General features: G+C 33.2%; 1 protein-coding gene across 2 annotated transcripts in view; it reads right to left on the bottom strand.

The window, feature by feature from the left end:
• Positions 1-242: 242 nt before the first annotated feature.
• LOC138690930 (mitogen-activated protein kinase p38b-like) overlaps positions 243-22,793 on the bottom strand; it is a 52,006-nt gene continuing 29,455 nt past the window's right edge. For both annotated transcript variants that reach the window (XM_069812495.1, XM_069812496.1), the window contains exon 10: positions 243-19,124. In XM_069812495.1, the coding sequence (XP_069668596.1) occupies positions 19,057-19,124 (68 nt within the window). In that variant the 3' untranslated portion in view covers positions 243-19,056. The remainder of the gene's footprint in view (positions 19,125-22,793) is intronic.

Here is a 22,793-nt window from a genome sequence, read left to right as displayed (position 1 = left end):
TGGGCAACAAGAAATGTAAAACAGTACCTAAGTCACTGACTTTTAATTCCGAAACATAGAGCTATCCTCAAGGATTACAAATATGCAATTAATTAAAAATTACCCAAATGGTATTTAGAACACTTTTTATAATACCCGATTCAATTGTAAGTGTTGCATAAACAATCAACGTAATTAAATCGACTGAGATAAGGTACAGAGGACAAATTAGTCGAAATAAACTTACACTGTGCTAATGAAAGTTGGATCAACATAAAAGAATTTATTTACAATATTACAAGAAAATAATAAATCTCTCAAAAGTGCACTACAGAAGCTTTTGAGGGTATTAAATAACTAGACAACTTTCAGTTAATAGTCTATTAACGAAAAAAGCAGTAATACATTATATTACCAATTCATAACTGGAAACAGTGAACTTCTTTCTATCTTTCACATATTATTTGCATATAACAGAGTTGCAACTATTTACAATAACCTTAAGAAAGACTAAAACTAAGCATTCTAAAAATATAATAATCAACAAATACAATATATTTGATTATGTGATAAAATATTTTGTAATTTCTTTCAAAACAAGATGTCTGACTGTCGTTTTACAGTTTAAATACGACATGATTAGAAAATGAGGACAAGAAACATACCAGAGGCGGGGAGAATTAGACATAGTTAAGACTAAACGAGTAGGAAGCTTCTGCAATAACATTATGATGAAAGGAGAATAAGGAAGGAATTGTGAAAAACCCTGTCGTATTGCTTTTTATGCAGATATCTGCTTGAACTCTCGTTTTGCTCTGAGCACCCATATTTTTTTCCTAGCTTGAACTACAGTGAGAAATTAATTTGGTAAAATTTAATTAAAATGTCTTCCTTATAACAGCATTGTTTTAAAGGACCAATATGGGCTAGCATTAAATAGTGCAACATAATATGTCTGAGATTAGTAACTTCCTGACAATTTTATGAAGCAAAGGATCAATAAAACACAAAAGAAAATTGCCTAAAATTGCACACTGTAATTATAATCAAGGAGACCACCTATTATGCAAATTTATTTATAATTAGCCTCATTAAATACAGAAATATTCCTCTAGAAACCTGCACTTCAAGACAGTGACTACAAGAGAGGGACAGTAGAATCCCATCTTCACAAATGTCACATAACAAATGGTCCACTTTACAAAGTTTGTCAAACTAACCAAACTCTAACCTTATAGATTCACCCTGTTTCTAGAAATTGTTGTTTAATATATCTTTCATACCATCATACTTCCTCTGCGCAGAATTGTAAGTTATACTGGACATTCCATTACGAACAAATTTTATTTCTTAACAGCAGGTACTGTGATTCTTTAATGCAAGTATCTCCTTCATGGAGTACTGCACCAAAACTGTTTATAATTTTGCCACTTTCATCTTTACCCCAGTGTACTCTCAGAGACAAACTAACGAACAGGTTTTACCAAAATCTGAATCCAAATCTCTAGAAAACATCAGCAGAAATACGAAGAGAACATCAAGAAATAGTTTCTGTGCTTAGAAATGGAAATATGTTAATGAGCAGAAAAAAGGAGAAATAGTGGATACAGCTAATCATATCAATAGTTTGTATATACAATTAAAAAGAAAAAAGGGTATCAGAGAACTCTCAAAATTCCAGGTTATAAATCGGCCAATTCAATTTTTTCTCAGTGACTGCAGGAAAGTACAGTCTACACAAATAAGACTAAAGTGATAACTGTTCTCAAAATAACATGATTTCTTTTTCTTTTACAGGAAAAATAATTTCTCTGTAAAATTTGACAGAAAGCTTTTTCATAAAGATATACACAAACACAGCCTAGTGAACAAAACTTCATAGTCCTGTTCAAAAAAGAAATTATGTCTTCCCAAAGGTCCCAAAGTGTTTAATATACCGTATATACGCGTAAACTCCACACACCCTAATTTTACGAGAGAAAATTAAAAAAGTATTTGAGACGGAGCGGTACTAAACTTATTTCAAATAATGCACACACCCCAGTTTTTCTTTGCTAAATTCAAGAAAAAAAATATGTGCGGTATAGTTGCATATATACAGTAATATACCCTTATTTCGAATCAAGTGAAATGTTAAACTACCGTATTTACTCGAATATAATATACCATGAAATATAATATGCACCCCAAATTTTTATCCTAAAAAAAAAAATTACTGGCACCACCTGTGCTAAAAATCACTCAAGATTAAAATGACATCATCAAGACAGGTTATAAAACAATCTTATCTCTAACTATATAATTTTTCTTGGCAAACAAACTCCTGAATTTACAGACTGTCATGAAAGGGAAGGTAAAAATATTTTCAATAAAAGAAAAGACAAAAAAATACATAATTAAATATGTAAATGATGTTAAATCTTCATCTTCACTTGCAGTATCAGGACTGTAACTTCCGGTCAATAGATCTGGTTTGATGTCGTAACATTGACCGACAATGACTAACACCATGCCACTCTTTCATCAATAATTGTTGGTTAATTCTTTTCGTTTATTTAAAGACGCGTGATTGTTAAAATTTGTATACACAAATTCTCAAAATAAAAGAAAAAAAGTGTCATTAAATCATTAACATACTTAAAACTTGTATTTCTATCAATAATAACTGTTTCAAAAATGGACATAAAATTACGAATGAAAAGTGCACAAAAAAATGAGAAAACACGAACTTGCAATTGTCATTTCTGTCAGCAGTTTAAATTAAGCGTAAATTTAAATTTGTTCGAGTCTGGACATTTGTGTGCTTAATATAATATGCATCTCAGTTGATGAGATTATGTGCAACAAAAAAGTGCATATTATAATCGCGTAAATACGGCAATATCTATCTACTTTTACACTTTCCATACTACATACACTGAGTACAGAATAATCAAGTTATCAAATATGAATATCTATTTTTACATTCTTGTATAAGCATATATAATATGGCCTAATACAAAGTGCTAAACACTTTACGTAAGGAACAATGAACGAAATTAAAATACACTGGTAGCTTCTTGAACAGAAGTGTTGTATTTACATAATGGTGTCAGAGGAGGTATGAGGAATGTTCTGATTTTCTCAAAAAAGAGTTACGAAGCACTCCTCTTCTAAAACATACTCAGTACTGATGAAAACAAGTAAATATTATTAAATTATTTTACTTGATTCAGAAGGTACAGTATTTGCTGAACTACAAGACACATTCTTTTCTTTAAGAAATGTCTAAAAAAAACGAGATGTGTCTATCATATTCTGAAAGGTAAAATTTTTGTTGGCCAAGTCTGTCTACTACATAGTGATCAGATGAAGTGTGGACAGGAGTGATGGGGGGCTGGCAGAGGCGATGATGCAAGCATTTGTTCATCCTGGCTCGTGTCAAGGTTAATGAATCAGTCTCCAAATGACTGACGAGTGACATAGCACATACTACGATATATTATACAGCATTTTCGTGTGCATTTAAAGTGTAAGTGTGAATAAGTGTAAACTGCATAAAGGCTAATCAAATGTCTTCAACTAACGAGTATATACTTATGATTCATATGTGTTAACCCAGTTTGCCAGCCAAATACAAAGGCGGTTTGAAACACGATTCCCTGGTGTAAAAATGTCATCACATACAACAATCCATAATCTTTATAATACATTTCTGGCTGCAAAACGGTATTTGTCGAATACAGGGGGGAGAGCCATTAATCCTTCCCATTGAAGGCTTTGAGGAACCAACCTGGACAAATACCCAATGTCCCATCCCTACCTTCCCGTGGTGCAGCTGTTAGTAAGCATAATTTTACAAGCTGAACTAAAGGGAGGGGCTACTCATCAATTAGCACTGGCCGAATTTGGTATAATTTTCCTCTATTCAATACCTAATTCCCTCTTTACCCTTTCCTATCCAGTCCTCTGACTGAACTCTTACTTTCTTCAACCCCGACAGTATTAGAGCATTCGAGGCTTAGGGGTTCATTTCACTTTCCTTCCTACCCTGCCTACTTTTCTGTTCCTAGTGCTGACCTGCTATGGCACTAAAATCGTCCTCCAGTGGCTTAAGGAGGGAAAGCTGGTGATCAACAAGATCTCCCAACTAGGTCCAGTGGACCCGTCAACCAACAGCAGGTGTGGTCCTCCAGACATTCTGGGGGCTGTGTGTGAATGAAGTAGCCACCAAAACATTAAAATATGGTGTTCACTTAAATCGGCTACAATTTGCCATTTTCACTCCAATATCTTTGAAAAATATTGGAGTGCAAGAGGTCAAATGACTTCATTGTCAAATGCCTGGCATTAGAAAACAACAACAACATAATAAATTTCAGGCAATGGGAAGTGTTCAGCCTAAGAAACAGAACAGACAGCATAAGGTTCTCACAGAAGAAACATTAGATGACACTGGTCTCCATTGGAACAGTCTCCTAGAAAATCACCTCGATGCCTTTCACTACAAGTACGAATTTCTTATGACTCTGGGTAAAAAGCTACTAAATTGTTGAAGTTACAGCTGCATAAACTAACTAAGACACATATTCTTCAACCTGGTGATCCTGCTCTTAAGCAAGCATTTTGTGAGTGGATCCTGAATAATATTCATAGTGAATTCACAGACCCACATTTAATATTTTCCTCAGACGACATTTCATAAAGAGGTGCCAAAAATGTGTGGACAACAAAGGTGGCCAGTTTCAGAACCTCCAACAATAAAGTTGGTACGCAAAACACTTTTTAAAATAGTTACAGAAACTTATATGGTTGTATCACTGCCATTCCCTGCCACAAGTATGTCAGCAGAGCACAGTGAAAACCCCATCGTTCCTGTCCACACCTCATCTGATCTCTTTTATTATGTATAATCACATGTAATAATAATATTAATTAATTGTATTTTCCCAAGAAATTACCCAGGAAAAAGCATACTTTCTAAATACCCATGTGTCTTATAGGCTGGCAAATACATCAATTATAATTACACGGTTGATTTTATTTAAAAAAAAATATTCACAGGCAGCCTAAAATTATTTGAAACTCACAGTTTCTCATTTTTTCTGCCATTACCATTTGCCTTGATTTACTTCCTACAAGAAATAATTTTGAATATTCTATAACAAAGAATGGACTATATGCAGAAATTAGTAACAATACTATAATGTCTAATTATTAGATTAAAAAATAATTTTAATTCGTAATAAACATACAAAAAATAAAAAATAAAAAACAAAATACAAAGTAAAAGGTTATGTGGATTATACAGCTGCAACAATCCAAGTATCACTTATTATACATTAATTATATATTATGTATACATTAATGAAATAAGTGACAAATCAATCAAACTGCAAAATTTTGTTTCTAAAATAAACCGTGTTGGCACATTTCTTCATTGTACATTTACACGAATATAGGCAATCGACGTATTTGTCATAATCCCAAGTGATTTCATAACAACATATTACTTTATACATACAAAACGTAACGAAATAAAAATTAAATAAACATCCATAATAAAAGTTACATGTACTATGCACAGTTCTTAACATGTCGCACAATATTTAATATTTAATCTTCATTTTGTGTTTGAAGTTTACTTCATATAAAACGAATTGCATACAGGTTGTGGAAAAATTTGACTGACAAATTACTACATATGGTACAGGGAGTCCACATGCACAGACAAATACAGAATTACCAACACCTAGTTACAGTACAATCCTGTGAAGCTTCCAAGTACTTGTGTAAGTTACGTAATCCAGATGACATAACCCAATTTGCTAACATTTGCAGTACTGTCTGTTAAATTTCCAAACAGCATGACAACCGAATTAAATGTTTTGTTCGTAGAGATGGAAAATATATCAATTACATTCATAAAATTACTTTAATGGAATTTTTTATATAGGATCAAATTGGGCTAATTTGATACAGATTTTAAAATGTATCAAAGGCTCAGTCTGAACATGTTTAAAACTGTGATTATTGAAATACATTTTATATTTTTTAAGAAGCAATGTTGAACAAAACTGTAAAAAAATCATTATCAGCCTCATAAGTGTATTAAAAGGAAAGGCAGGTTTGAAAAAACTTTGATGTTATATACACTTAGGCCCGGTTTCTTCAACCTTTGTTAAATTATAACAGTGTGTTATTCCATTTTAACTGTAAACTTAACAGTTGAAGCATTTCTTCAACTACTGTTAGTACTAACAGGCTGTTAAAACCTATGTTAATTTAACTGCCCAATTTCATGCAGTTAAATCATTTAACTCTCTGTTAGCATAGAAGTATCCAATATGGCTGGTACGTTAGATGCTGAACTTATATATCTGGATTATTTAGAAAATGATATCCATGAATACATAAACAGAGGGGATGATTTCTGTGATTTGACAGGCCAGAAGTTCATACAAAGGTATGGGCTATTTTCTGCCAAGCCTCACTTTTCGCTTTCAACTTAGATCCGTTTGTTTGGTTATTCTCATTAATTGGTTTATACTGCGAAATAATTTCCAGCAGAAGGTTTCTTTTGAAAGAAGAGAAATTAGTCCCACGATTTCTATTTGTTCCAGTGTTTTCTATTTCATAACAGCAATACCAATATGCCGCTCCACGCTATTGTGTGATACAGACGAGGAAAGAAACAGAAATCAAACCTGAGAGAATAGAAAGACTTCTATCCTCTCTGAATCAAACAACGGAAACAAGCGAGAATCGCAATTGTCAGAGTTCAGAAAATAGAAGTGGGCCTATATGTGGTTATAGGTTATGGTTAAACTCTAGAATCTCTGGTCCTAACAGAAAGTTAACAAACAGAATGTTAAAATGTGAAATGTAAAGTTGAAGAAACGCAATATTTTTAACAGCAATTCATACTTTTAACTTACAATTAATTAGCGCTATGTTACGTGCATTTTAACAAAGATTGAAGAAACTGGGCCTTAGTTTTGTTATTGCTGTAGAATGAATAAAGTTAGAATAAGTTTTATCTCAATGGATTGGGTGGCTAATAAAATATAATAAAAATTTCAGTTACACAAATTCAGAAACCAGTCGATCACCTTGTCATGTATCACATCCCAGTACTGCTAATTTTAAAATGGGTGATTTAAACAAAGGACGAAAATATGATGAATCATATTTGGCTCTTGGATGTATATACAGAGGCAATGAAATTGCTCTGGATGCCCTTTGTGTGCTGTGTAATAAAGTGTTAAGTAACATATCAAAAGTCTGTCATTGCCTGGATGCCACATCAGATATGAGAATTCAACTTTCTTCCATCTCCCCCAACTTGAAAGAAATTTGTGAGATGAGGAAACAGCATCATTCTTCATATTAGCAATTTGACGGTAATTTTTTTTAAATTATGCATGTAAAAAAATACACTCAGTTTATAAATATTACTGCATATTTATGAACTCATGACTATGCATGGTAATTAACGTAGTTTTAGATATATTGTCGATGTTAAATATGTACAGAATATAAAAATGGAGGCATGTTAAAGGTAAGCGTTCACTACATCATATCGCACTCCTCGTACGAATCGCACGCAACGGATATTTTAAGTGCAGTGCGTTCACTGTAACGGCTTCACCTCATCGGATTCCCCTATCAGCTGTTTAAAACATTACGTTGTACGATATTGGCATTACTGAAAGCAGAGGAGTTGAGGTTAGATCTATTAATTACGTCTGTTAGCGAATAAGAATTTGTAATTGCTTCATGCGTCTTAATTGAAGAGGAAGAAACGAAAGAAATATTGGTTACATAATATATTTGCAAGAAATGACTTGATTACTGTAATGGGAACGCCTCAAATTATATAATTCTTCACAGTTTTCTACAAGCGAAATAAGTTTTCCGTCTGCCATTTTGGCGCGACACTGAACATGGCACAACATAATAGTAACAGTTGAGCAATTAAAATTGATTTATTAAAGGAGGCCATGATCGCACGCATTGGAAAAGTTACACATCCGAGAAACATGGACGGATTTGCCGAGAGGCGATGCGTCTGATACGATCTAGTGAACATGGTTACATAACAATTACAGCAAAGATAGTCTTTTTCCAATCCGTGCGATTCGTCCGATGAGTGCAATAAGATATAGTGAATGCTTACCTTAAGTGTATATCTATATTAATCTAGCGATTAATTTAATTTAATTTGAGGATCTGTAAATCTTTTTTTGAGTCGAAAGGGATCCACAATCAAAAAAGTTTGGGAACCACTGCATTATTACAATAAAAAATAAATTTAACTTCAAATCTTTCATATATGTATAAAGTAGTACAAGACTCAATTTTTTTTTTCAAATTTGTATATGCTTTGATAGAAAAATTCCAGCAAAAGATTGATTATTTTGTACGAGTATCATAATAGCCCTATTTGACTCTAGTTCCTTACATATCAGTCAAGGAAGAGATACAAATCAGAGTAAATGCTGAAAGTTTTTCTACTATAATCTGTAATGTCTGACATGAACAAAGATCCTGGGCTGTGGTCGAATTATCCTCTGCCCATGGCTGCCATTAACACACGAGGTAAATGTAAGGTGCTGCTGGGACAACCTAACCATCAGGTAATTTACAGATATTTCAACAATCTGTAGTACTGTAACTATTCCCTGGCAATCCTATATCTGTTGTGAAAACACGTATAGTCCCCTCTACAATCTCTAGAAATTTCCCAGTCATTTTTCTACATCCTGTACACTTGAAAGACAACTTCTTATTAGAAACCATGATTTTTACAAATAAATTTATGAAAATGATATGATTATCTTACATAAATGAAACAAAAAAACAAATTATCAAAAAGTCAATGTCATTTTACAAGATACAGAAAAATATTTTCATGTAAGTATATCAAGACGAGATCACAAGGAGTTTGGGTGTAATAAAGTGGATGAAAATGTGAACAATTCACAATTGGTAATTAATTATGTAGTTTCATAAAATTGGTGTAGAGACATTTTAAGGCACAACCTCATCCCACCAGAGCCCTTGTCAAAAAGGAAGCTCATGATAGAAATCATATTTATCAGTTAATGTGTTACTGCTCAGCATATGTAGCTGTCTACCAACAGACTCTTGAATTTCACCTTGAAAGGAAGAAGGAAGGTAAGGGAGTGAGATGGTGGGAAAGAAGACAAGAACGAAAAGAAAGCAATAAGGGGTAAATATCCCTACTTCTCCATTAAACATCGTGAAACTATATTTTATATTTTATCACCAGCAATGCAAAAAATCTACTCCACTCCATCACCATATATAAAAACACTTATTTTATGATTATTATTATTATCAAACGAATGAGAAGAAAATTTTAAATTTAATTACAGTATTATGAAAGCCTATTTTAAAAATAGGGGATATCACATACAGTAAAACCCCTCTTAACCAAAATCCTGCTTATCCGAAATGTTGCCCAAAAAAAAAGGCCAATGTTCCGTTTATTCCTGCAATATTTTGTTCATCCCCTATAGCAGGCTACAAATTTAAGTGTCAATGTCCTCACAGCAATGCTACATCTGTTTTCCACTTCCATCCCCCCAAACACTCGTTTTGTATAATAACCGGGAGCTGTCAGTCCTGTTAAGTGAGACGTTCTTTACACCCTCCCTCCTACCACCTACCCTGGAATTACAGGGGTATGGTGTATGAATTCAAGGTAAGATTCCAATTTCTCATTCATTTTAGTTGTGTTGCAGTTATTGCGTTATTGGTGTGTCTTATTTTTTAGTTACGTGAATGTGACATCGAATAAAATGATTACTGGATGTAAAATTGATTGCAATTGCAATATTAAATTCACTTAATTTTTGTTTATACAGTAATTTAAATGCTTAAATATCTCTTTTCCTTCCCACTTTTACCGAAAATATTTCTCACTGATTATCCGAAAAATCACGTTATCCAAAATGGCTCCACCCTCTTTATTTTGGACAAACAGGGTTCTACTGTAATTATTATTTCGTGCAACAGTATACTTTCTAGTTTTCTTAAAATTTTTGTTTGTAAATAACACGCAAAAATTAGGTCAGTACAGCTTGCCACATTTTTGTATTATTTTATTTATTTCTTTTTCTAATGGTGGCTACTTTATTGTTCTTCATTCACCCATGTGAAGCCAGTTGTGCAGACCAATTTACCAACAGAGTCATTGTCCAAGGTATGCCATAGGAGGCTGATCTACACTACACCAGCAATGAGATGAGCTGATAGAGATTTGTTGGGATGTCAAAGGGGAACTCCAGCTCCCGGAGATACCCCTGTGTTATCTGGACTACGGGCTTGCCCAACACAAGTTATAAATGTGTGGTATTCCAGGAATTAAACCCAGTTCACAGGATTATGAGTCCAGGACTCTAGCCACTGGGTCATCACATGGTGGCATTTGTTGTACTATGCTCCCTAGAAAAATCATATTACAGTTCTGGAACAATTTTCTTTTCTTAAATATTAATTATACAGGTTAGTTTTCGGATTACACACGGATTATGTCAGAACATTCTTGCATAAATGCATCTTTGGGAAAACAAAGGAGACACTTTTTCTTGTCATATAAATTTGTAAATGTCTGAATTTAACTCTTGAAATTCTATTAAAGGTATAATTATTCCTTAACTACTATAATTTTGTACATTACAAAAATACTTGAAGTAAAAGCAAATAACCAGGGCCCTGGTGAGTTTTTAACATCCTTGCTCCAGTAAAACATACATGGTATGAAATATTGCACATACTGTCTCACATACAATGAACAAACATAGGTTACTACTGTCTATTTTAACAGAATAAAATGGACGTTACCTGAATGATCTTAACACAAACAATTTATTAAACACAGCAGAATCCTAATTACTCGACCTGAATGGGACAGAAGTAGAGAAGCTGGATAACAGAAACTGCTGGATAATCGAGGACCATTTTTGAAATTAGATTTTCTGAACTTAAGTGTTATACATACGCCTTTAATCGCTCATATTCCAGCATCAATTCCTTTACTTTAACTTCGCTGAAAGCATGATTTATTTTTGTTTTTGTTCAACAGTTATGTTCTGTATACTTAACCACAATTCGATAAACATAAAGAAAATTTAGAGAAGTTGAACTTAAAACATAATATCGTCAGCTAAGAATGAAAACCTCGTTTCTCAGAAAAACCAAACTTGCCAGAAAAGCTTTTTTTTCTTAAATTGAGATACGAGGTTTTCATTTTTAGCCAACGATATCTGCTGCAACAATGAGCAAATGCTCAGTTATTTCTGTCACATAATAATTAGAATATTGCTTTCGGTTCTCCTTTCCAAAGCCGAAAGTATTAAAAATAAAATAAAAAAAAATGCCAGATAGGGCCAAATGATTGAGATTTTACCTGATTACAAGAAACAGCAACATTTGAGACGTAAGAAATGGCTATAAAGATTTGCTAGTTGTATGTACATTCTTCCTATAGCTTATCATCTTTAAGGCTCCTTGTGTGCAAGGCCATCTGAAACGTTTTTTTAACCAATAATGATTTTTATGGAGGCCATGTGATTGGTGCTTTATGTAGTATATAAAGAATCCAAATGAATGAAATTGTATAGTTGATAAAATCATAGCATAACTTCTTTTGTTGTCAATCTATGGCACTTTTTTTTTCTTTTCTTGTTTGTTGAATTTTAGGCCACTAAATAGGGGGCCTTGATGAGAATATATGAGGAGTATGTGAAAATGGGACCACTGAGCTTAAAACAAAATAAATACTACAACAACCAATTCTGTTTTGGTTAGTGACAATATATGATTTTGAGATATTGGAGCACAATCAAAACTTTTAACCAAAATTAATGAATTTTAAGTAAATCATGTCACCATAACAAATCCAAAATCCAAAACATTGATTTCAGAGGTTACCAAAGCCAAACAAACGATAATGTCACTATGGGCATAATCTGTAAGTGCTCTGTTGGGTTCTTCTCAACAGATCTCAGCTCAACTTTTAATGTATGCACCCTCTATATATGTTCACAGGTATTTTTACACAAGGAAGATTGTGGAACAGTGAGATTTTCAATCGAAATTCTCTTATTCTTTTTCATCAGAAATATCCACATACATTATCAAGATGAGATATGTTAACAAGAGTTGAGACATGGAATTTAGCGTTCAGGTCTCTAATGGGATACCTTTGCCTTTATCTTCACGTTTATTCATGACCCATAGCCTTATATTCTCATTTCATGGAAGTCACACTTACGATTTTATTCACTTACAAATCTACTGACCCCAGCTGGAATTGAACCCAATATATTTGGGTGCAAATTACTCACAATAACTTATTCTATAACAGTAATGGTCACTTTTCTCTAAGGAGGATAAAACTCAATATACTGTGACCTTAAGGACTCATGTTAATGGACAATGAGATATTGTGGCTATGTTAAGATGTGAATATCACGTCACCATGATGCTTAAAAACATGTCAACACTTATACATGTAAAAATTCTCCATATAGGTTAACATGTTTCAAGCATCCTTTACAATAGGCTACACCACACGTCATGCACTGAACACAAGCCATATCAAAAAGAGAATGCTTGCAGCTAATATGCTATACTGAAAATCACAGTGTTTGAGAGACAAAGTAAACATAACATTAGTGAGAAATTGGAGCTGGACAGCAGAGACTTATTTTATAAAGATATGAAGTAATAATTTACAAGTGAATTTGCTTAGCACTAATACAAATCCGATTTTTTTGTACACTTGTACCTTATTACCATAGTTATTACTAATAAATGACGCTTTCGTTGTTCTACTGCATAAACATGTTAGTAATGAAACATCTTACAAAGATGATTTAAATCTAGTAATATCATGTCATCTAGCAATATTAATGGCATAAGTGATGATAAAGAAATACTGTGTAATTAACTTATTTTGACATTATTTGGGCATTTTAGGTTAAGTTCAGCAGAAATCAAGCAACTTTTACATAAAATAAAGTAAAAGTTGACACACCGTACTGCACAAACAGAAACAAAACATTGTCAGTTAGACATCAATTGAAGGGCTTGGGGCAATATAGTAGTGACAAGCCACCCTCAAATTTTACAGGAAAACAGCTCTTAAACATTTAAGACTTAAGGGTTGTTTTCCTGTAAAATTTGAGTGTGGCTTGTCACTATGTTGCTCCAAGCCCTTCAATTGAAGTGTCAGGTGGAACAACGTTGTAAGTTACAAAATTTTCATTCGGCATGTTTCCGTGTAATAATGTTGTATGTCATGTTACCTTGCTATACTCTTTTGCTTGCAACTGTCCATCAATGCAGTACGTGAAATTTGTCCACTCAAAAGTTTGCTACCCTATAAGAACAACATTGTACGTGCACACATTTTTGCCGCTCCTGTAAATTTTACCAAATATAACTTATAACGTTGTTCCAGCCGACGCTTCAATTATAAACTAAAACGTTTTCTTATTCATCATACACACTCCACAAAATGCTTACTTTTAATTGTTTATTACATTACTCATAACTACTATCTAATAATGAGTACGGAAATATTATTTGCTTTCATTTGCAAGGCATATACCATGTGTCTCTCTGGGTATAGGACATAGAAATTTAACACTGCCATACGAAACTCTTGTACAAAACCTGTGGCCGGGAGGAGAAAGGTCTTAAGTCAATTTTTTGTGAAAATGAGATTTTTATAATATAAAAAGAAATAAAGTATTAAAATAAATATTCTTAAGTTCTTTATTTGATTCAAAAAGTACTCAGACATTTGGTAACACTCTATAAATCCAGTCAGGAGTGTTGACTTTAACCGTTTTACCAGATTGTAGAGAATTGTTTCTGCTTTCAGAATATATAAAATTCTCATTTTCACAAAAAATTGACTTAAGACCTTTTTCCTCCCGGCCACAGTTGAAGAAATAACTTACTCAGTAGGCAATGCTCAGAAATTAATGGCTTTGACAATTTGTAAAACAAGAGAACATCATTTATAGTTACTAAGTCAAAGCCTGATGTTGTCTTGTTTTGCAAATTGTCCAAAGCTTGCTAATTTCTAAACATGACATTTATTTCTTCATTGTTTCTATACACATATAGGATTCTTATGGCAATGTTAAATTCCTATGTCCTAAACCTAGAAAAACACACGGTATATCTTTTTAGAACAGAATAATACTTAACAATAATTTTATTTGTAAACTGTAAGTTATTACTTCAATATTTGAGATAATTGCACTTGAATGTATAGATCTAATGTTAGTATCATACAGTTCATATTATAATTAACTGTGTAGTGATCATTTCAATGGTCAGTTTGTTTTACCATAGTTAGCAATACAATTCCTCGAAACTTGTGTTGACCTTTGTTTACTTTCTACTTTGTCTCTCAAAGATTATATGTTTCAGTATAGCTACAGAGTAAAAAATGCTGGCTTTGCATTTAGGTCTTTTGATTTATGGTTTTCGTTGTTTTGTTTGCTTCTCTGAGCAACTATCAGATAAAATTAAATTAGGCCACGAACAATATTTTCATAATGAAATCATTGTATAATGACAAAGAATAACCTCTGTTACTGAAAAGTCAGTAAGTAGAAGAAGAAGAGTAAATAAATCTATTACATGAAAATGAACATGTGAATACAAGGGCAGTTGCACTATCTAAGGTTGTTTTTTGTTGTGAAGGTGTTCCATGTAAAACATTATTCCTCTTATGGCAGATTATTCAATCAAAACCAGCAGTTCGACAAAATGTTCTGATCTTTTATGAACACAAAACACAATAATATCCCTGAGCTCAAAATTTTTTCATCATTCAATGTTAGGATCTGCATTAAATGAAACCTTTCAAATTTTCTTCTCTTTTATATTCTAATTCAGCAAAATATTTTCTTCATAAGACAACAGTGTGAAGTCTGACAATTTAAAGAAATCATACATGAGAAAGTAAACCTGAGAGACAGGATTCTTAATTTCACATTTAACACAAACTACAAAAATTTTGAAAATTATAAAATAAAATTCACATTTCCATCATTATCGAATACAAAGAACTAGAGTAAAAGGATGAACATTCTTCTTCGTGTATGTACACTTTAAAATTGTGCGAAATTAATATATTCTGTTGTAAAGACAAATGTATATAATTGTTAATTGATTACTGATTAAAAGTTTTAGTACTTCTTCGTATTATCTTTCATGCCTTAAATAAGTACAGTGAAATCCTTATCATGTAATCATTTTGTATTTCTCTCTGTTCTGGGTGATATTTTACGTACACAACACATCCTGATCCAAGAACTTGATGAATTTTGAATTCGAAAGTAAGCTATATTATTTGCTATAAGGAGCATCTGTATGCTGATTACACAATGTTAATGGTTGAAATGTCAACCAGTATTTATTTGTATATGCTACTAATTCACATACTGATTACAAACTCTGAGTAGTGACCTCTCATACAGAGTGAAATTGCGTCACTTTCTGCGAACAAACAGAAAAGAAAATAGGAATCATAGGAAATTTGAATTGTGTAATAAATGTTTAGTAGTGTATGATTTCCACCCATTATTACAAAACTTTAATGTGATTTTCAAAATAGTGGGCATTTGAATGAAAGATACCCAATATATACACACACACCAGACTTTCATTTCAAAAGTTCGACTATATAACTATTTACAGTAAAACCTCTCGTAACTGGCAATACCAAAAAACTACAGCACTTTTGGAGGAGAGAGAAAAAAAAAAGTTGCGTTGCTAAAATGAAAGTGGGCTTTATAATAGTTTCATTTATAGCACGTGTGCTTATTTAACTATAACAGCATTGCATTTTCTTTTGTTTGCATAGCAACCAGAAAAGATATGGTATTCATTAATCACGATGCATGTAAACAATGTGAGTAAGTACAATATAATAGTTACCTCATCAAAAAAGTATTATTTTTCATTTATAAAGAATGGCCAAGGAGTTTTTTTTTTATAAAACACCATGTATTTATTTTTCTATTTTCGGATTCTTCAGGTCTTAAAGCGCATAAAATCACTTTTTCACCATTTATAAACTATTATTTTGTAACAATTGCCTCAAATTTATGACTTCAATGTATGTGTCTATAACAAAGAGAAATGCTTTAGTACAATACATCAATTTATTACTATGGAGAATAAGGGGGCCATGAATTGAATAAGATTCTCTTTGTTATGTACACATACATAGAGTTCATAAATTTGAGGCAATTTTTACAAAATAACAATTTATAAATATGGCAAAAAAAAACTGATTTTGTACATTTTGAGACCTGAAGAATCTAAAAATTGAAAAAGAAGTACACTGTTCCATTAAAAAAAAAAAACACTCCTTGGCATACTCTTTATATGTAAAGATTAATTTTTTGGTCATACAGAATAGTCTGTGATGGTTACCATTTGTTATTAATGGAGAAAAGTTCGCTTTGGTGCTGAGGATCGAATCCAGGCGGGGGGCCTGGATTCGATCCTGCACTGGGTGCTCTAACCACTGAGCTACATCGAAGTTCAACCCACCGCACTGAATCGAATCTTTCTCCTTTGGTTATTTTCCCTTAGTGGCCTTACTCCATGTTCGACTTATATATTAAAATAGGCCTATATAATATATATATATAAAATATATATTATATTAAGTCAAAAGTCATCACACAAGGAGCTCACTCATTTCAGTGACTTGGTGGCCAGAACTTCTACAGCATATGCACTGTTAGGTGAATAATCCATGTAAAGATTAATTTTTTGGTCCTACAGAATAGTCTATGATGGTTACCATTTGTTATTAATGGAGAAAATTCGCTCCTGAGTCCAGGATCGAACCTCGGACCCCCAGTTCTATGCTCTAACCACTGAGCTATGCCAAAGTTCAACCCACCGCATATTAATAACAAATGATAAAGGTAAAGGTAAAAAGGTAAAGGTATCCCCGTAACATGCCATGAAGGCACTTGGGGGGCATGGAGGTAGAGCCCCATGCTTTCCATGACCTCGGCACTAGAATGAGGTGGTGTGGTCGGCACCACGCTCTGACCGCCTTTTACCCCCGGGAAAGACCCGGTACTCAATTTTGTAGGAGGCTGAGTGAACCTCGGGGCCATTCTGAAAGTTTGGCAACGAGAAAAAATCCTGTCACCACCGGGGATCGAACCCCGGACCTTCCAGTCCGTAGCCAGCTGCTCTACCAACTGAGCTACCCGGCCGCCCATTAATAACAAATGATACTCTTTATAAATAAAAAATATAATTTTTGAAAACATGTTCAAAATATTTCCCTTTTCCCCCCTGCTCCTCCTATAAACTTCTGTATATAGTTTTTCTTCATGAAATTAAAAATAGGAAAGCTACAAACTGTGTTTCATACTTCTTATGGATCTGGTATAAAAGAAGCTGTATAAAATTCCAAAGTATTATAGTACTAAATATTATTAGAATAATGATTTTATTGTTGCATCCTGAGGAGTTCTTCTATGTAATATGGGATTTCCTTCATGTAGAATTCAGTTGCCTCAGCTAGATTCTTATGTACAATCTTTGCTACAAAGTATTACTGTGTCTTTTGGTATAGCCTCCACTGACTAGAGTGGTGAATTTTCTTTTTCCTGTTACAAGTTACCCAGTAATTTGTTTCTTTAGTTTTTACAACTTGAAATGTGCTATATATTGCTAATTCCTTTAATATTAATTTCTATAGTTCTTCTGATAAAGGTAACTCATGAACCACGAGCTTAAATCCCGCAATTAGATTATTTGTTTCCTTGCAATATACAGAGTGTTCTGAAAAAAGTTCCAGTATTTAGAAAGGTGATAGTATGCATAAAAACAAGAAATAAAAGTCTTACAAATTGATATCTTCTGAGAAATGTTTACCATCACTGTAAGAGCAGCATATCTTCCACTGTGAGCTCTTTGGCAAGAGGAAACAGAATGCAACCGTTTGTCACTACGTATTACACAGCACACCTTTCTTTGTGATTGCATCAAGAGAATGCTTAAACAGATGGCAGTATATTAGAATATTACTGCAGTAATATTACTGTACCAGTCAGGTAAGTAAGTTTCGTATCTGTTGAATAGGAGCATGTTACCTTCACTTAAGAGCAGCTTATTTTTTACGTGCTGTGAGCTCTTGGGCAAGAAACAAAACATTCTTCTATTCAACACATACAAAACTAACTTACCCGATTGGTACAATAATATTACTGCAGTAGGATGATTACGAACTCTACGTAATGTATTGTCGTCTGCTTAAGTGTCCTCTTCATACAAACACAAACAAAGGTATGCTGTGTAATACACAGTAACAAATGGTTGATGATAAACATTTGCTAATTTCTCAGAAGATATTGTAGGACTTTTATTTCTTGCTTTGATGCATACTACTTCCTCTCTAAATATTGGAACTTTTTTTTCAGAACACCCTGTATAAACAAATATTAATTCATTATTTACTATTGTTACTATTGAAGAGATTCCTTAAATAAGGATTTCACTGCATATTGAAGGACGTACACAAATGTGAATTAAGTGTATATTGCAAGGAGGTGCAAAAACTTACAATACATTAATGTCAATTGTGTTGCAATGACGACGTAGAGATCAAAATATTAGATATAAAAATATATACGCATTAGAAATGTAAATATTTCATCATTAACAATTTTCAGCATTCTGCACCATACTGAACAGAAGTGTAAGAAATGAATGTGCTGAACCTGCACAATCTTCGACAGCTGGTTGGCCCGCCATTCATAACTTAATACTGATCATCACGCACACTGGATAAGAATAGTCTGCCATATATACACTTTTACGAAAAACAAAAAAACAGTAAGAATTAAAACTGGTTATAAGCTCTATCACATTAGTGAAGATTTTGAAAGCAAGAATAATTACGATTGAAACTTTTAAAGAATACAATCACGGACAAACACATGAATCTGTGAAAAGAAGACAAGCTGCTGCTAGCTGAACAAACCAACAATGATGATGCATGGCACGTGACTAAGATTCTTGTGTCGCTTGAGGTAGAGTCTGAGGCACGAATCCGATGACTTCAGTGTAGACAAGTTCTGAAAGGAACAATACATTGCTGACAAGATGGAGAAGGCAATGGGTGAACCTCAGCAGTTTGTAGAAGATAAATTATTGAGAAAAACAAACTAACTGAAGTTAGAACCACTTCAAATTTTGTTGATTGTACTGCAATACCACATTATATATTATTTTTTATGTATAGTAACCTTATAAGAACTTTTAACTTAAATAATTTATTTGTATTATAATTTTAAAATTGAGTGACATATAAAGCATTTCATCCCGTAATTATTGCACCCTTATTTATAGACAAACTGATCAGGACCTCAAAATTTCATTGTGCAATCGTTGCATGCATATTTCTGTTTATCACGATCTAGAATTATTTAAAAATAACGTGCCGCCACTGCAAAACAAATATAAAAAACACTCGGGAGGAAATTAAACGCATAATAAATATAGGAAATGCCTGTTATTATTCAGTTGAGAAGCTTTTGTCATCTAGTCTGCTGTCAAAAAATCTGAACGTTAGAATTTATAAAACAGTTATATTACCGGTTGTTCTGTATGGTTGTGAAACTTGGGCTCTCACTTTGAGAGAGGAACAGAGATTAAGGGTGTTTGAGAATAAGGTGCTTAGGAAAATATTTGGGGCTAAGAGGGATGAAGTTACAGGAGAATGGAGAAAGTTACACAACGCACAACTGCACGCATTGTATACTTCACCTGACATAATTAGGAACATTAAATCCAGACGTTTGAGATGGGCAGGGCATGTAGCACGTATGGGCGAATCCAGAAATGCATATAGAGTGTTAGTTGGGAGGCCGGAGGGAAAAAGACCTTTGGGGAGGCCAAGACGTAGATGGGAAGATAATATTAAAATGGATTTGAGGGAAGTGGGATATGATGATAGAGACTGGATTAATCTTGCTCCGGATAGGGACCAACGGCGGGCTTATGTGAGGGCAGCAATGAACCTCCGGGTTCCTTAAAAGTCAGTAAGTAAGTAAGTAAGTGCCGCCACTGCAATACAAAGTACCTTCTCACTCAAATTCGAATGTACGAGAAACAGTAATGACTGCTGATGAAGGTGAATGGAGTGGAGGTGCAAGATGTTAGCACCATGCCAATGGCCATAAATGGCTTCAGATCAGTACAATTGTTGGTTGTGAGTGGTGGTTGTTTACAAATGTTTAAATACCTTTTTTTTAGGCCTAGACTAACAATCTTTCTGCAGACTAGTCCAGTAGTCAGATAATATCGACTTCAGTAATCAAATGTATCAGTACATGTGATTCAACAATAACGTGAATGTTTTTAGTTTTTTTTATTGGGTTATTTTACGATGCTGTATCAACATCTAGGTTATTTAGCGTCTGAATGATATGAAGGTGATAATGCCGGTGAAATGAGTCCGGGGTACAGCACCGAAAGTTACCCAGCATTTGCTCCTATTGGGTTGAGGAAAAACCCCGGAAAAAACCTCAACCAGGTAACTTGCCCCGACCGGGATTCGAACCCGGGCCACCTGGTTTCGCAGCCAGACGCGCTGACCGTTACTCCACAGGTGTGGACATGTTTTTAGTAAAAAAAAAAAATAGTAACATTTTTCATGGTGATGTTTGGTATAAGTCCTATGACCATAATACTGCAGATATATTAATAATTTCGGTAGGGTATGTTTTAGTCTCTATTAGGAGTAAGTGGCTAAAATTTTAATTCAATGTGTGCTATAGTAAGTGAATAGAGTGCACCTAATCACAGGCATGTAGTGAATTTACAAAAAAAAATATATTTGAATTCAAAAAATATTTTAAGGGGAAAGATTTACTCTAGAGTACCCATTATCTTTGTATTTCAAAGCTTAATGTGTATACACACATCACTAAAAAAATGAAAGAGCTCCGATAAATAGTATTATATTTATGACTACTTAATATAGCCTAATTTTACAATTATTTTGCATACAATAAGAAGGAACTTCCCTTAAATTATTATCTGTGAATTTGCTTTGTGGCTTGTAAAGATATGATTCTGGGGACCAGAACAGGCTTGATAGCCTTCCCTTCAAATGAAGTTGAATACAGAAATCAAAAACAGATTGAAAACATACAGCATATGAGAAATATGTTATGTAATGTGACATGACTGGTATTGAAAGCAGAATCATCAGAATGACATCATGTCTGCTGTAAGAGAAGTAGTAGGATAAATATATGTTTAAAATATCAATGACCCAGTTCAAAACGGAAAAAACTAAAAATTTAGAGCTTTGAGAAATCTGCAATTTAAAGCTTTATGTTGCTGTGAAAAATCAAAGGATTGTTGAAATTACTTCAAATTCTGTTAATGATGATTTACATCTATATATATATATAATTTGAACTGGTAATGGAAATTACGGGAAAATGGCTGAATGGATTTTAATAAATGACCCTTCATTTTGAAGCTTGAAACCCAAAGTTTTTCAGAAAAATAGTAGTTTTCAGTGAAATGTCAATTTTTCAACATAATTTTCCTATTTTCTAAAATCCATCTGTCGTCACTATTAATTGCATTTCTGAATAAAACAAAACACACACTATAGTAAACAATATTACATCTGCAAGAATGCTGACATATTAGAGCTCAAATTAAATTGGTTATTAAAAACTTTAAGATTTGCTAAAAATAATTTACAGCTGTGTATTGGACATTAAAAACTACAAAACTTGAGGTGGTTTGATGACATTATTACCATTAGAAATTAAATAGTATTATAGTTAATGCCATGCTGTGACTATTTTTCATTAATTATACATATTAATGCTTTATTGATTATATTACAGTGAAACATTTTGGGGTTATATAAGTAGATGTACACAATATCTTAAATTAGATCTTCATTTCTATAATTTACCGAGTGTCGGCTGTATATAAACTACAACACTTACGTAAGATAATAATAGTTATTAAAAATCAAATATTTTTTATAGTTATTAATCAAGTGGGGTTGGGTCTTTTTCATGTATTTAATGGAGGTGTGGTGTAGATATTTATATGCGTGATTCTCTTCAGTATTGGCTCGAGAGAGTACAAAAATTAGAGTTCCTACGAAAAGACAAAAAGGTATTACTTACTGATAAAATAAAGGCCTACAAGATTTTGTAGTCTCCCGATCATTTCAGCAAGATCTCTTAGCAAGATAAAATGATTTTACCCTCTACATTTCAAGGGAGTTTACGAAACATGCAGCAGCTATACCAAGATGCTATGTCTATTGTTCGAAAGCATAGCAAACCTGACATTTTTTTTTAACTTTCACCTACAATCTGCAATGACCTGAAATAGCTATTGCTTTACTCCCACATGAAAAACCGACTGATCGTCCTGACATTGTTATTTGCGTTTTCGCGTTCAAACTAAAAAACTAAAGGTGTATAGGTTTAAGAAAAAGTATTTGGTATAAAAAAGCCTTTCAGAGGGAGTATGTTTCATTATTATGGAAGCAAATAACTTTCAGAATGTCTGGTATTCTTCATTGAAAATAAATCTGAAAAATATTTACTTGGACGTCTAATGAACTTAGTTTGCAGCATTTGCTGCACAAGCCACTAGTATACTATAAGTTTCAAATTAGAGTGTGTTAATTTGATTTTTCACAGCAACATGAAGCTTTAAAATTCAGATTCCCCTTTGAAATGGTCTGTCAATATGGTCAT

The sequence above is a fragment of the Periplaneta americana genome, chromosome 16 (assembly GCF_040183065.1).
Source record: "Periplaneta americana isolate PAMFEO1 chromosome 16, P.americana_PAMFEO1_priV1, whole genome shotgun sequence".
Lineage (NCBI taxonomy): Eukaryota > Metazoa > Arthropoda > Insecta > Blattodea > Blattidae > Periplaneta > Periplaneta americana.
The sequence above is the reverse complement of the archived record's forward strand: the minus strand, read 5'-3'. Positions and strand labels throughout refer to the sequence as shown.